This window comes from Podarcis liolepis (assembly GCF_965112155.1).
Source record: "Podarcis liolepis genome assembly, chromosome: 8".
Lineage (NCBI taxonomy): Eukaryota > Metazoa > Chordata > Lepidosauria > Squamata > Lacertidae > Podarcis > Podarcis liolepis.
Window position 1 is genome coordinate 7128878 of NC_139560.1, and position 14269 is coordinate 7143146.

The 14269-nt window shown below is 47.6% G+C and overlaps 1 protein-coding gene across 1 annotated transcript in view; it reads left to right on the top strand.

Moving 5' to 3' along the window:
* Nucleotides 1–2738: 2738 nt before the first annotated feature.
* Nucleotides 2739–14269, top strand: part of KCNK9 (potassium two pore domain channel subfamily K member 9) — a 106586-nt gene continuing 95055 nt past the window's right edge. Inside the window, exon 1 of the mRNA XM_083516826.1 lies at nucleotides 2739–3896. Coding sequence (XP_083372952.1) covers nucleotides 3245–3896 — 652 coding nt within the window. The 5' untranslated portion in view covers nucleotides 2739–3244. The remainder of the gene's footprint in view (nucleotides 3897–14269) is intronic.

A 14269-nucleotide genomic window follows, 5' to 3' on the forward strand; every position in this document is an offset into this window, starting at 1 on the left:
TCACAGATGGCGCGACTGCAGAGTCCTTACTACGTATAGCCTTCACACCCTGCAGCTGCAGTCTATCTCCACTTCCCAATAAGTGTATTTGCACAAGACATGCACTTGCAGAAGGGTGTTGGCCACATTCAGAAGTTAAGGATTGCTCATTCGTGTTATTAAGGGCTGAATACTTTTACTTTTGCTGCATGCAATGGTTTTTTGTTTGCTGCCTGCTTATTTTAAAGTATGACTTGCTTTATATTTTGATCACATCTTATTATTAGCACCGGGTTTAGAAGAGAGAGAGAGCGCGCGCTAAGAAGAAGGAATATGAAGCTTGTTAAGCAATCAATTAATAAACCCACATAGGGTTGGGTCCGGACAAAGTCAGTTACACCTAAGTAACTTTGAAAGAAGTGTCATGACTGACAAGTCCCGTTACTTTCAGTGGGGGATAAAACACCCAATCCTATACACGTCTACTCAGACATACATCCCATGGGGCTGTTTCCAATACTAGCTCTACTCGGAGCAGAGCTCTTGCAATTCATGAGCGTGACTGTTTTCCGCCTATTTATTTCAGTGGGTCCGAGTGAAACGCCATTGGCTACAGCCCATTTTCAATGGGACTTAGTCCCAGGAAAGTGGAACTAGGATCGCAGTCCCATTGAGCTCAAAGGGGCTTACTTCTGAGGAGGCATGGGTAGGTCTGCACGATCACACTGCAACTGGCCAAGTCTGGATCCAAGCCCAGAATGTGTGAAGGTGGCTCAGAATTTTGAAAAGGAAGCAGGTGACATTCTCTCCAACCTGCCCCAATTACTTTGTTTCCAGGCCACGGAAAGTTTCCCTTGCTTAGTTTCTGTCTGCTAAGAGTCACAGCCGCAGTCCCAGAATTAAATGGTGGCAACCTTAGCTACATCTTTGTCCTGTGGCTTCATTCCCAAAGACCAGAAGACTGCTACGCCTTGGCAAAGCGAGGGAAGGGAGTCCCCGGTGCCTGGATTTTTGCACATCATCTGTCTTCCCCTCCCTCCAAATCCCCTTCCTCCAGCTCGCAGCTTATTTAAAGAAGAGGAGAAGAATGGGCGGGGCCACATCTGGGGCGGGCGGGGCCAGAGGATGTAGAGAATGAGTGAGTGAGACCGCGGACACCAAGAGAGCAGGTCGGGAGACGGCAGCCGACGAGTTCCAGTTTTTTCCAGACAAGGTGGGTGGATGAGAAGAGAGAGGGCGGGCGGGCGCTTCTCCGTCTGCGCTCAGAGGCAAGCGCTGGGAAGGGCGCTGAGCAATTGAGGCAGGCGCGCGGTTGAAGGCGGTGGGAGACTCTTCGCCGGCGACGGCTGGCTCGCACAAACCCCACCGCCAACTCTTCTCTGGGGCTGGAAACATCCCAGGAGATGAAGCCCAGCCCGGCCCGGCTTGGCTTTGCGTTGGGCGAGGAAGGAAGATGGTGATGGAGGAGGAAGGCGCGCACGCCACCCCTCCCACTCCCGGTGATGTCAAGCAGTTAGGACGCTGGGGGGCTGCTTTGTCGTGGGGGAGGCAGCCTTAAAGAGGATACGACCCAGAACCGAAGATATACACAAACACAGAGCCATGTCCCCCTCACCTCAGGCCCCATAATTTCTCCAATACTTTGAGTCTCATTTTCTGGGGAGTGGGGTTGGGATGGAAGAGTGTCAAGGCAAGGGGTCCTGCTTCCCTCCCCCTCCCCCTCCGTGCTCCTCCCCCTTCTGAATCCTGATGGCTGTTAACTCTCTCCTTTAAGGCAGGGAGACTGGCAAGACCAAGTGCCTTCTGTAGCGCTCTCATCTTCGGCTTCAGGCGAGCCCATCTTCTCAGTGTCTGCGAAAAGAGCAAAGGAGCGTGGCGCACTGGCGGGTGCGACCAGTTGGTTCCCAGACGATCCCACGCGCGACCGGGAGATTCCTTTGCATCCTTGGGCCACGCCTCTCTCTCTCACACACAATCTTCCCCCTCCCCTCCCCCAATTATTCATTCATTCCACTCCTTCCCCCGGCAAACGGCAGCCTTTCAGATAAAGGATCCAGAGGCAGGCGCGCACCTGTCTCCACAGAAGACCCAGACTGTCTGCCTTTTACTCCAGCGAGGAGGAGGAGGAAGAAGAAGAGGAGGAGGAGGAGAAAAGCGAGCGAGCGCGCCCCTGCCCTGAGTCCGACTATGAGACCCCAAAGCCGCAAGCTGACGTCTGAGACCGTCTCCTTCTTACCCCGGCTGGTCTTCCAGATCTTCTCCTTCAGCACCGTCTATCTGTTCCAGCGACAATCGCCCTGCCCCCAAATGGTGGGCTCTTCTTCTCCCTCTTCCCCTCCAAAAGCAATCTCCCTTCCGAAACAGTAACAGAAAGGGGCTGGCTGCATTAAGAGACCTCCCCCCCCCGCGACCCCTCCCCAGCCAAATCGCAACTGACCCTAAAGAAAGCTGGATTTCGCGAACTTCGCCGCCTCCTCCTGCCCTGTCTCCCCGCAGCCACGTTGGTGGCTGCAAAGCAAAGGCTGTGCGCGCTTTGTATGACCCTCGTGGCGACTCCTGGAACGATCTGCCTCAAGATTGCTGCTGATCATACTTGAAGGCTTTGCTCGAAGGAAGCAGCAGCCTGCAGAAGTGTGTGTGTGTGTGTGATGTTCGTGTGTGCCTGTGCGCGTGCCTGGTGAAAATTTGCATCCTTTGGGGGTGGGGGAGAGCCGCCGTGGCGCTTGCAAGCTGGTCAGTTTCCTTCCCCACTTACCGGAAGTTCTTCCTCCGTTCCAAAGAGGCAGCGCCCCCAAAAGAAGTCTTCTTGGGACGTGGCTGATGCTGTGCCGGCATCCCACCGGCGCACACCTGGACCGGCCACATCTGGAGACGGGACCCGCTGGCCTCTCCCGGGAGGGACAGCCCAGTCGCACATGGATTGGAAGGGGCGTGCCGCCGTCCCGCCGCCCCTCTGATGGGACCCCTCTTCGCGTCCTTAGCCCGCTCCCCCCGGGGCTCGACAAGTGCGGAATAAACCCCAACCCGAGCGGGGAAGGGCGATTGCGGGGAGACAGGTGGCGGGGCGGGCAAGATCCGCTCTCCCCGACGGACTCGACTTCCCTCTTGGCTTTCCCTTGCTAAGAGGGCGGGGAGGGAGTTTTCGGGAGTTTGGGAAAACTGTGGGCGGCGGCGTGGAGGGGGGGACCTGCCTCTGGTCCTCGGGCTGAGCCTCCTTTCGACTCCTCGGGTGGGCAAGATCTGGTTTCCTGAAGAGGTGCCCTTGATGGCCCTGCGCGCCGGGACAGCTTGGTTTGGACAGGTCTTGCGCAGAGTTTGCCGGCTGCAAGGTCCGTGGTCGAGACGCTCCAGCAGCCTTCTGTGCCTGTCCGCCTCACAGGAGCCCGATCCGCGAGGCGGAGAGCAGCAGCAACAGCCAGAGCAGCAGCAGCAGCGGCGGCAGCAGCCCGAGCAGCCGCCGCCGCCACCGCGCTTTCAGCACCAAGGACAGCAGCTTCCTCGAGGAAGCCCACCGAGCCCCGCCAGGCGCCGCTTGCAGCTCGCCTCGCTCGGCGGCTGCCTCTGTTGCACCCTGTCGGATCTCCGGGCGGCCAGGGGGGGACATGGTCCCTTCCGTGGGCCCTTCCTGGCGGCCATGAAGAGGCAGAACGTGCGGACCCTCTCCCTGATCATCTGCACGTTCACTTACCTGCTGGTGGGGGCGGCCGTCTTTGATGCCCTGGAGTCCGACCACGAAATGCGCGAAGACGAGCAGCTGAAAGCCGAGGAGACCCGGCTCAAGGGGAAGTACAACATCACCAACGACGACTACCAGCAGCTGGAGGAGATTATCATGCAGTTGGAGCCCCACCGGGCAGGGGTCCAGTGGAAATTCGCAGGGTCTTTCTACTTTGCCATCACAGTTATCACCACCATAGGTAAGTCCCCCGCGCGATGCCGGATGGGTGCAAGTGGAAGGTTTGAGGGCGCCAAGAGTTGAGAAACTGTGAGATGCCAAGGAGAGGGACGTCGGAAGGGAAGCTTCCTAAACTTTGGGTGCTGTTCGGTGCTGAACTGCTAACACGAAAAATGAAATATATCTGTGCGTAAAAGCATGAGTAAATGTGACCAGACTGCTCCAAAGGTTGAGGAGTTATGCAAAATGAAAGCGGGTTACCCAGGGAAAGATGTCTACTGGGAGGTGGGTGAACTGAGGATTTGGGGAGCAGGGCAACTGTGGGATTTGCAGGGTGAAACAAGAATGGTTTTAGGAAGCTGTGCAGTGGGGATTGGTTCCAAAAGTTGGAGAGCAAATGACCCTCCCTTTCCTACTCTATTAATTTATTTGAATGTTTCAATTCACACTTGTTGGACATTAGGTCTCTCTGTCTCTCTGCCCCCATCCCCAGATTCCAGATTAAACCTTAGTAGAATTGGGTGGAGTGACTGGGAACTTCTGAAGGTAGAATTTAGCACCACTAGAAGTTCTTCCCAACTCATGACAGGGAAGCAACAAAATGAAGCAAGTTTTCGTGCGATGATATTTGGAAGGTGATGCCAATAAATTAAGATTTAAAAGTAACTGAAGCTGCAATCCCAGGCACACATAACTGGGAACAAGTTCCAGTGAGCTCAGTTGGAAATACTTTTGAGAAAATGTATTGGCTTGGCTTGCAAGTCTCTTTTGAAGCTTGTTTTCAATCTAGGGAGAAAAAATAGACAAGGTTTGTAAACTGGCATTGCCATGTACCCTGAAATAGTTCGATTGTGCTACTTGGGAATCTTCACAATAATAGTTTGAGGATTGTAACCCAAGGCTTGGATTGCCATGATTCAGGGAACTAACAGACCAGATCTTTCCATCTGATCCTTTGCTTTGGGAAGGGAGAGGCCAATTTGCCCCAGAAGTTTTCTTCTACAACAGTAGTAGTAGTAACAGGTCCTTGTCTGCGTGCCTCTCCTCTTGTCTACTTGCAATCTCCTCCCCCTCACTTTAGAAGGCGGAGTAGACAGTCCAATGTGCAAAATAGTAGGAATCAGAGAACTTGCCCGGTGCTGAACGTAACATGACTTTTTAGATGACAGTTTTGTCGACAAGGCAGAGTTGTTTTTCTAGCAGCGTACCATACCCTTGGGAAAAGTGCAGAATCACCCAAATAAAGTTTTCCTCTCCTAAAATAAAATATTGCTTGACAGGATGAAAAAAAAAATTCAGTGTATAGACCATTTCATCCCTCAGGCACTGATGAGGTATCAAGAGATAGGTTCTGGACCCTGGACTTTATTTTGTGCTTACTCTATTGCTTGCCTATTTGTATATTCAGATGCACGTCATGAGAAAATGAAGATGTTCTCTCAACGTACGCCACTAGCAGGTCACTTGAACACAATAGTTGGTTAATAATGCATGCACTATGTTCTGTTGGACAGGACACGAAGAACAGAACAACGTTATTAATTGAGACAGACACTATCATTACCGCCAGTGTAAACATTAACACACGAAGGAGCTCTCTGTTTTCAGCAGAATGTCTATTCCACCTTCTTATAAGCTGTCAGGTGTGGAAGGTGTGCAGTTTCCAGCAGTAAATTGCTTGCTTGAGAGGTAATCTGACACTGGGAGAGATTTTGTAGATTATGTCTTTCTAACTTTGTTTAAAAAGAATGTTTCTTTTGGGGGCCAAAACTGAGACTTATTTTGCTGAGTCTCCCCTTCACTTCAATCTCCCCCCCCCCCGTCATAAAGGGTCTTTGTAGAAATCAAAACCTGAATGCTTTGGAACAATCTTTGTGAAGTTGGGGGTTTTTTTGGGGGGGGATCAGGGAGGGAAACACAGCAGAGTATTAACCCCCCACCCCTGTGCTTTAATTCTGATATTTTTCTACTTGCTGAATTTGTTCTGCTTCTCCAAGTGCTTTTATCTTTCTATACAGTAAATTTTTATCAGTTTTCAATCACAGTGCAATAATAGCCTCATTATAACAATACCAATTTATAATACAATTATTAATACCAATCATTCAAATACCGAACTATATAATTTAGGTAAAGTGGAGCCCCCAGCATGCTAGATTTGATGGTTTTATGGTTTTCTTCATTTCTGCGTTCAAAAATTCTCCAAGTGCTTTTAGAGAATTAATTTGACCCAGTGTTAAAAATTAGTTCCATATTTTATAATGTTATAATGTTTTAATGATTGTACTGAACGCTGTCGTGATAGTTTGTTGAATGGGTTTAGTTTAGTTTAGCTGGACCCAATGACGTAACTTCCTTTCGTGAGTTTCGGAACATCTGCTGTCTCTTAACTTGTGTATGTATTTAAAATTGCGAGTATATAATTGAAATACTTTGTAATACAGTATGTTGCAGAAGGATGAAAAGATTTTTTTTTAATGCTCTCAGTATACATGTTTGCCTGCCTGCATATTAACAAAAAATATTGGATATTTAGATCAAAAGCTTTCTTAAAAGAGCACAAGGAATAATTGGAAGAAGCCTGGTGGAAAGAGAACTCTGAATATAACCATGGGCATGACCTATTCAAAGGCAAACACTTTCTTGTCCCATTGATTTCAATGGGAGAGTTAAGTGTTAACTTTGACTGGCTTATACCCCAAATATGACTTGCATCTCCATTGCTTAATTTGTGAAACAACAGGTGTCAAGGTTCAAACCAACTTGGAAGCCATGGGCTAAGCCAATGTGTCCGAATGTGCTCCTATTGTGATTACTTAGGATTGAGAAGAAGCACTCTGTACATGCTCGAAGGCACTCTCCCCTCCATCCAGCCTGTAGGCATAGATTTTTTTTAAAAAAAAGCCAGATAGTTTTGAGTGCTCTTCAAGCTGGGATATATAGGACCATTATCACTGAAAATCCACTACCAGTGCAATTCTATGCATGCCTGCTCAGACGTAAGCCCCATTCAGTTCAATGGGACTTATTCCCGGGTAAGTATGTAAAAGGTTGCAGTCTCAGTAAACTGCTGTCCTGCTGAAATCAATGGGACAAGTTGGCCTTGACTTAATTTCAGACCCATTTATTTCAATGGATATCAAGTTCTACCAACCCATGAGGACAAATTAACAATTTCCCACGTGTGGTTAATTTATACCTTTAAAAAGTGCTTCTGTTTTCTTTATTCCACTTCAGTAGTTTTAGGCCTTTAGAGAAATCACTTTTTTTTTTTTAAAAAAAAAGTTATTTTAGAATAATCTGCAGTGACATCAAGTGTGCCGCTCGGCTGGTTTTTTTTTTTTAAGTTTCTATTTTTAAACTAACCTTGAAGACGTCGCTTTGCACACATTTTGTTCTCTCTCTGAAACCACCTAAGTACAACTCAGGAAGAAAAAGCACATTTTATGCATTAATGAGAAGGCAGCAAGTGCCTCCGTAGGGTACAGCTAGTGGGCTTTCACTAGCAAATGCAATCTGAAATTTCCATATTTTGCATAATGTCAATAAATACAACAGTTGGTTGTGTTTTCTGGATTGGCTTCTTATCAAAGGCAAGGAAATCAGAGTGTCTCAGAGGTGAGCATACCCAGGTGCAGAATTTGACATCTGGCACGGAGCAAGTTGGTCGAGGTTTAGCAATTATGGTGTGTTTGTACAAAATATTTCAACACCGCCGCCCCATCAAAAACGGCAAATATTTAAATCAGGCACAGGCAAACTCGACCCTCCAGATGTTTTGGGACTACAACTCCCATCATCCCTGACCACTGGTCCTGTTAGCAAGGGATGACGGGAGTTGTAGTCCCAAAAACATCTGGAGGGCTGAGTTTGCCTATGCCTGATTTAAATTGCTCCAAAGTGCTTCCTATGTTCAGAAATCCTTAGTATGCCACCTTTTAGAGTTTCACTGTCATCATTTTTATTTGCAGAAACCCCGTCAGTGTATATGATGCTCTACAGCATAAGCCAGTGTCCCTGCCCCTAGGAACATACAGTGCCAAATCTGACAGGGAATAGAGGCACATAAGAGAGAGGAGGGGGCAAGTGAATGTGAGCAAACGCCGTTAACGCCTATCAGGTGTGTACACATCTGAATCACATTTAGAACCCCCAAAGAATCATGGGAACTGTAGTTCAAGGGTGCTGGGAACTGTAGCTCTATGAACTACAGTTCTCAAGATTATCGGGAGTGACTGTGTGCTTTGAACGCATAGTGTGTACTCAGCTACTGTGACCTCGCTGTAGTTGAGGACCAGCACTACAAACCTTTGCTGTTGCACCTGGGGACCCAGAAGTGAAATGACGGTTTTGTGAAATAGAATCTTCACCAGTTTTCCCAAGACCATCACACACTAAGGATCATCGCTGGTTCTCCGCATGGACCAATACAACCAAGGTTGCATTCTCTCTTCCATCCTTGCTGCCAGCTCAGACCTGGGTTTCCTCAGTGAGGCCCCATCTACAGCATACATTTAAAATACCCTTTTAAACAGTCATGGCTCCCTGTCCCAAGAAACGTGGGAACTGTAGTTTTTTTTAAATGGCATAGGGAGCTTTTAAGAGAACCCTATTCCCTTCACAGAACTCCCTGGGAAGACGGATTGAGAATTAAAGCACTCTGGGAATAGTAGCCCTGCGAAGCGACTAGGGGTCACCTAACGACTCTCAGGACCCAACTACAGTTCCCAGGCTTTTTTCAAGGAAGCCACAGTTCTTTAAAGAGATATGATACTGTTTTAAATAGATAGTGCAGATGGGTCCCAACAGACCACAAATTGTGACACTGTTTCGATGAAGAGGTTAGGAGGGCTAGGTCCCTGTAATTTTTTTAAGAGATGCAGCAGGAATTACTTCTTCTATTTGGTTTTTGACTGGAAAAAGGGCTTTCCGTGGCTACTTTAAATCTGTAGTGGTGTGCTGATGTTGTGATTTTCTCCCCTTTTTTTCTTTTGAAGGCGCTTTTAATTAATTAATTAATTTTAAAATGTAAAACCACTTGGAACTGCTGGAGAAGAAGTAGGGAAGGCTTTTAATAAATAAACCTTAATTAAATAATAAATCAATCATTTCCAAGGAGGGATTTGAAGGAAGAGAGAGCGAGAGAGAGATATGTAAGACCACCTAAAGGTGCTTCCAAATCCTTATTATCATGTCCCTCAAAGGTATTTTCGCATTTCACATATTGGCTTTTTCGCTGAGCGTGCCCTCACTCTTTCACTCTGACTAGTGCATGTATGTTTTTAAAGAAGAGTTTAGTTTGCCTTTTGAGAGGTACGTTGAAAAGCAAGTGCAATGTTTGAAGAGGCTCCGCACTCACTCTCATACCAGTTCTTGAGGCAAGGCATTAATACTCCCAATTTACAGAGAACGGAGGGACATGGGTGGCGCTGTGGTCTAAACCACTGAGCATTGGGCTTGCCCATCGGAAGACCGGTGGTTCGAATCTCCGCAATGCAGTGAGCTCCTGTTGCTTGGTCCCAGCTCCTGTCAACCTAGCAGTTTGAAAGCATGTTGAAGTACAAGTAGATAAATAGGTACCACTCCAGCGGGAAGGTAAACGGTGTGTCTGTGCGCTGCTCTGGTTCGCCAGAAGTGGCTTAGTCATGCTGGCCACATGACCCGGAAGCTGTCTGCAAACAAATGCCGGCTCCCTTGGCCAGTAAAGCGAGATGAGCACTGCAACCCCAGAGTCGTTTGCGACTGGACTTAACTGTCAGGGGTCCTTTACCTGTGCAGGCTCACTGAGTTAGATGGACCAATGGACTGACTCAGTATAAGGCAACTGGCTATGTTCATAATTTGCTCTTTCTCTGTCTGCACATGAGTTGCAAAGATAAAAATAAGTGGGCAATGAAAAGGCTAGATGTCCTTTAGCCCCTCTGCCTTCTCTCCCATCCAAATAATCCCCTCCCAGTGCTGCTTTGCCACAGAGAAGCAGCACCTGGGAAATTTGGATTCATGAGTTCGCTGCTCACATGTAGTTTTTGACTGAGAGTTAATTGCAGGTTCGAGATACATCCTGGTGCAGCTGGGATTTAAGCCACAAGTTCCTGTCTGGCATGCTGTCCGCACTTCGCTTGCTTTGTGTCCCTGACTGGTCTTGAGTCCTTTTGGCTGGCTAGAATGTGTCCTCAGACTCTGATATTGCTTGCCTGGATTATGGATAGAGGAGAGAGAGAGAGAGAGAGAGAGAGAGAGAGAGAGAGAGAGAGGGGAATACAGTGCACTCTACAAATGCAAATTTGCAACCAAGATGAACAAGGGCCTGGACACCAAGCCTTATGAAGAACGGTTGAAGGAGCTGGGTATGTTTAGCCTGGAAAAGAGGAGACTGAGAGGAGATTTGATAGCCATCTTCAAAAATCTTAAGGGATATCTTCTTTGGGGGTTTTAAAGCAGAGGTTGGATGGCCATCTGTCATGGATGCTTTAAGTGAGTTTCCTGCATCACAGGGGGTTGGACTAGATGACCCTTGGGGTCACTTCCAACTCTACATTTCGACAATTTTACATTTGTGGCTCTGTCTCTTTTTCCTCTGGCTTGATCCATGTATGTATATATGTGGACTATGGAAAGCTGTCCAGCAGGGAAGTAAGCCATGGGGCTGTAAATGTTTTCCCTGTCCGTATTTTAACTGGAGATGCCATGGGACCTTCTGTATGGAAGCTGCTGCTTCATCACTAAGTTATGACTTCTCATATGATGCTGCAGTCATGTGCCTTGGGCCCCATTCCATCTTCTGTCAACGGATGGTTTTTCCATTGCATTTCCATCTCATCTTTTTCCTACAATGAACTCATGGTGGCATCCAAGGTTCTCCTCCTCCTCCACCTCCTCCTCATTTAAACCTCACAGCAACTCTGGGAGTAGTTGCCAAGACCACATAACACCGGTCTTGAAAGACCTACATTGGCTCCCAGTACATTTCCGAGCACAGTTCAAAGTGTTGGTGCTGACCTTTAAAGCCCTAAACAGCCATGGCCCGGTATACCTGAAGGAGCGTCTCCACCCCCATCGTTCTGCTCGGACACTGAGGTCCAGCTCCGAGGGCCTTCTGGCGGTTCCCTCACTGTGAGAAGCCAAGTTACAGGGAACCAGACAGAGGGCCTTCTTGGTAGTGGCACCTGCCCTGTGAAACACCCTCTCACCAGATGTCAAAGAGAAGAACAACTACCAGATTTTTAGAAGACATCTAAAGGCAGCCCTCTTTAGGGAAGCTTTCAATGTTTAACAGACTACTGTATTTTAATGCTTTGTTGGAAGCCGCCCAGATGGGCGGGGTTAGAAATAATAAATTCTATTCTATTCTATTCTATTCTATTCTATTCTATTCTATTCTATTCTATTCTATTCTATTCTATTCTATTCTATTCTATTCTATTCTATTCTGTGAGGTAGGTTAGGCTGAGAGGCTGTGACCGGTCCAAGGTCACCCGGTGAGCTTCATGGCCAAGTAGGGATTCAAATCCTGGCCTCCCAGGTCCTAGTCCCACACTCTAACCACTACACCACACCAGCTCTCCAGTTAGGGAGCATTTGGTTAAGAAACCATGCCAGTGAAATGGAAAGGTTAGAAAGATTACTTTTCTTTCTGGAGACCCATTTTGCACCACCAACATACAAGAAGTAATGGTGCTAAACTGGTTGAATTGGTCAGTTGATACAGCTGCTCACTGTTAAGGAAACCAAATGCTCTCCTAAATGCTGAGTGGTTATTGCTAATTACTCACAAATGATGACAAGAGAGGCGGTAGAATTGGGAAGCGTCCAAGCACCATTGCACTAATAAAACTTGGCCGATTTTTGTTAATTCCGTCCAATGAAGCCCACCCTTCCCTTCATTAACCAGTGGTAGATTTTTTCCCCTCTGGGAGGTGAGAGGTCTAGCTAATTTGCCAGCTCCAGTATTAGCAGAGGCTCAAAATATTTATTCCATTCCTTGGAGGATATTTTCTGACTCCCAATTGCCATACTCTTTGAATTTTTATTTTTTGGTAAGAAAGTTTTCTACAGGATGCGATACAATCCTGCCCCCTCACACCCAATCACTGTGCAGAAAATATATCACTGTGTTCCACTGGGAGCGTTGAAGTGACTTCTCATGAAATTTTCATGACTCGGTGGTTCAAAAAAGTTTCTGCAGGGGATTAAAGGAATTTACTTATTACTGTACAGGTTTCTTAGAGAATGATTTCTGAGCATTGAGAACAATTCGATTGTTTATTTCTGTACCTGAGCAAAATGTCTCCTCCTTCTCTATGTCAACCCCATTCACCTTCATCTACTTTTCAGATTCTATTTTCTGATTCAAAGTTCAACAGTGCATAAGAATGGTGTTGCTCGGCTAGATAAAAATCTTTTAGCCTAGCATGCTGTTTCCAGCAGTGGCAAGCCCAGTGTTTCTGGGTGCTTACAAACATGAGGACCCCTTATGGGCTGTTTGGAGCTCAAAGGTATATCAACTCTGCATATGCCAGCTCCACTGAAATAACTTTGCTGATAGTCCTTGATGTGTGTTGATTGCTCTCTCTCCACCCCCCCCCCCGAGCTAAACTGAGCTCCTTCAGCCTTTTCTCATTCATTGCATCTTTTGAGCAGTTAAATCCTCCTCAGGATTTGGTGATCATGCCAGGACAGGATCACAGTGAACTCCGATTAGTTATCAGCACCACCCAGTTTCGTCTGTTCTGACTGGCTCTCTAGGTTCTATGGCAGAGACCTTTCCTATCACCTGGTGTTCTAATAACCCAGGGGTGGGGAGGCACAGATCTGGGGGCCAAAAGTGGTCCTCAGGACTCCCCTCAGGCCACACACCTTCCCCAGCCTCCTTTATCCAGGCCACTTCCTTCACTGGTCCAGCATTGCACACTCCTTGAGTGTGTTTGTCTGGTTGTCATGTGTTCCTTGCTGCCTGGATGGAAGAGCGAGGTGTGTGTGTGTGTCGGCACCTGCCTACTTAGAAACCTAAATGTTGCATGGGTTGCCTTGCTCATTTTTGCCCGTGGGTCTGCCCAACACTTGCATGCGATTGTCCAGAAGGGAATGAAGTCTTTGGGCAGAAAATTGTCCCATGTCCCTGTTTTAACTGGAGATACCAGGGATTGGATATGAATGCAAAGTGGGTGCTCTGCAAAGTGGGTTAGGCTTCCCCATATGGTGTTGCAATTAGGGTTGGCAGAAGCCTTCACGTCTGCCTCACCCCCTGTAGGTGGCAAGTGGAGGTATTGAATCTCAAGGCGGGCAGCCTTTAACACTACCACCACCACTTGCAAGCTTCAGCCTGGCAGAGCTGGCTGCAATTTACACCATTGGCATTTGGGGAGAGTCTTCCCCTCTCTGCTCCAATTAAGCTCTGTCTCCAGGGCTTACCCCATGACATTATTAGGGGCTGCTCTCTGACATCACCAGGGCCCACCCCAAGATCTCAGGTATGGGCCCTGAAATCTCAGGATTTGGGATTCTCCTGCAGCCCTGATTGCATCAACATTAGACCATGTGATGCTGTGCAATGCAGGCAAGGTTCTCTGATGTTACACAGGGAGGTTACCTCAGCAGGGGCAATTGTTCAGATTACAGTGGCTGCATGCATTGTTCACCGCCCCCCACCCTCAGTCACTCAACAAGAGCCCATATAGATTAATGGTGAAGAGTATAGATGGTGATCTGGAAGGCTGCAGTTCCAAAGATCTCTTCTCAGGCATGAAATTGCTATGTGGCCTGAAGAAGAAGAGGAGGAGGAGGAGGAGGAGGAAGAAGAGTTTGGATTTGATATCCTGCTTTATCACTACCCTAAGGTGTCTCAAAGCGGCTAACAATCTCCTTTTCCCTTCCTCCCCCACAACAAACACTCTGTGAGGTGAATGAGGCTGAGAGACTTCAAAGAAGTGTGACTAGCCCAAGCAGCTGCATGTGGAGGAGCAGGGACGCGAACCCGGTTCACCAGATTACGAGTCTACCGCTCTTAACCACTTCACCACACTGGCAAACCTCTCTCACCTACTTTCAACAATCCCCACCCAAATGCAACGTGAGGTGATCACAAGAGTGGTATACCTCCCAGAGCAATTGTAAAAATAACTAAGAAAACATATATGGCATTCTTTGAACATTAAAGTAGTAAACAGAAACTCCTTTTCCTCCTCCTCTTATTCTTCTGATGTGCAGTAAAATGTCTATCCTCAGCTGCTAAGGGAAATGTTCCTTTTCAGGGCTCCAGAGACTGTAGAATAAGACCTTTGTGGTGCTATTTGAGTTCTTCTTTGGCGATCACTTGTAGCCAAGTAAGATTGTCTTCCATGAACATGGTCTTAACAGTGAGTCCGTAAGTGACTGTGGAGGCCAATTCTGGATCCA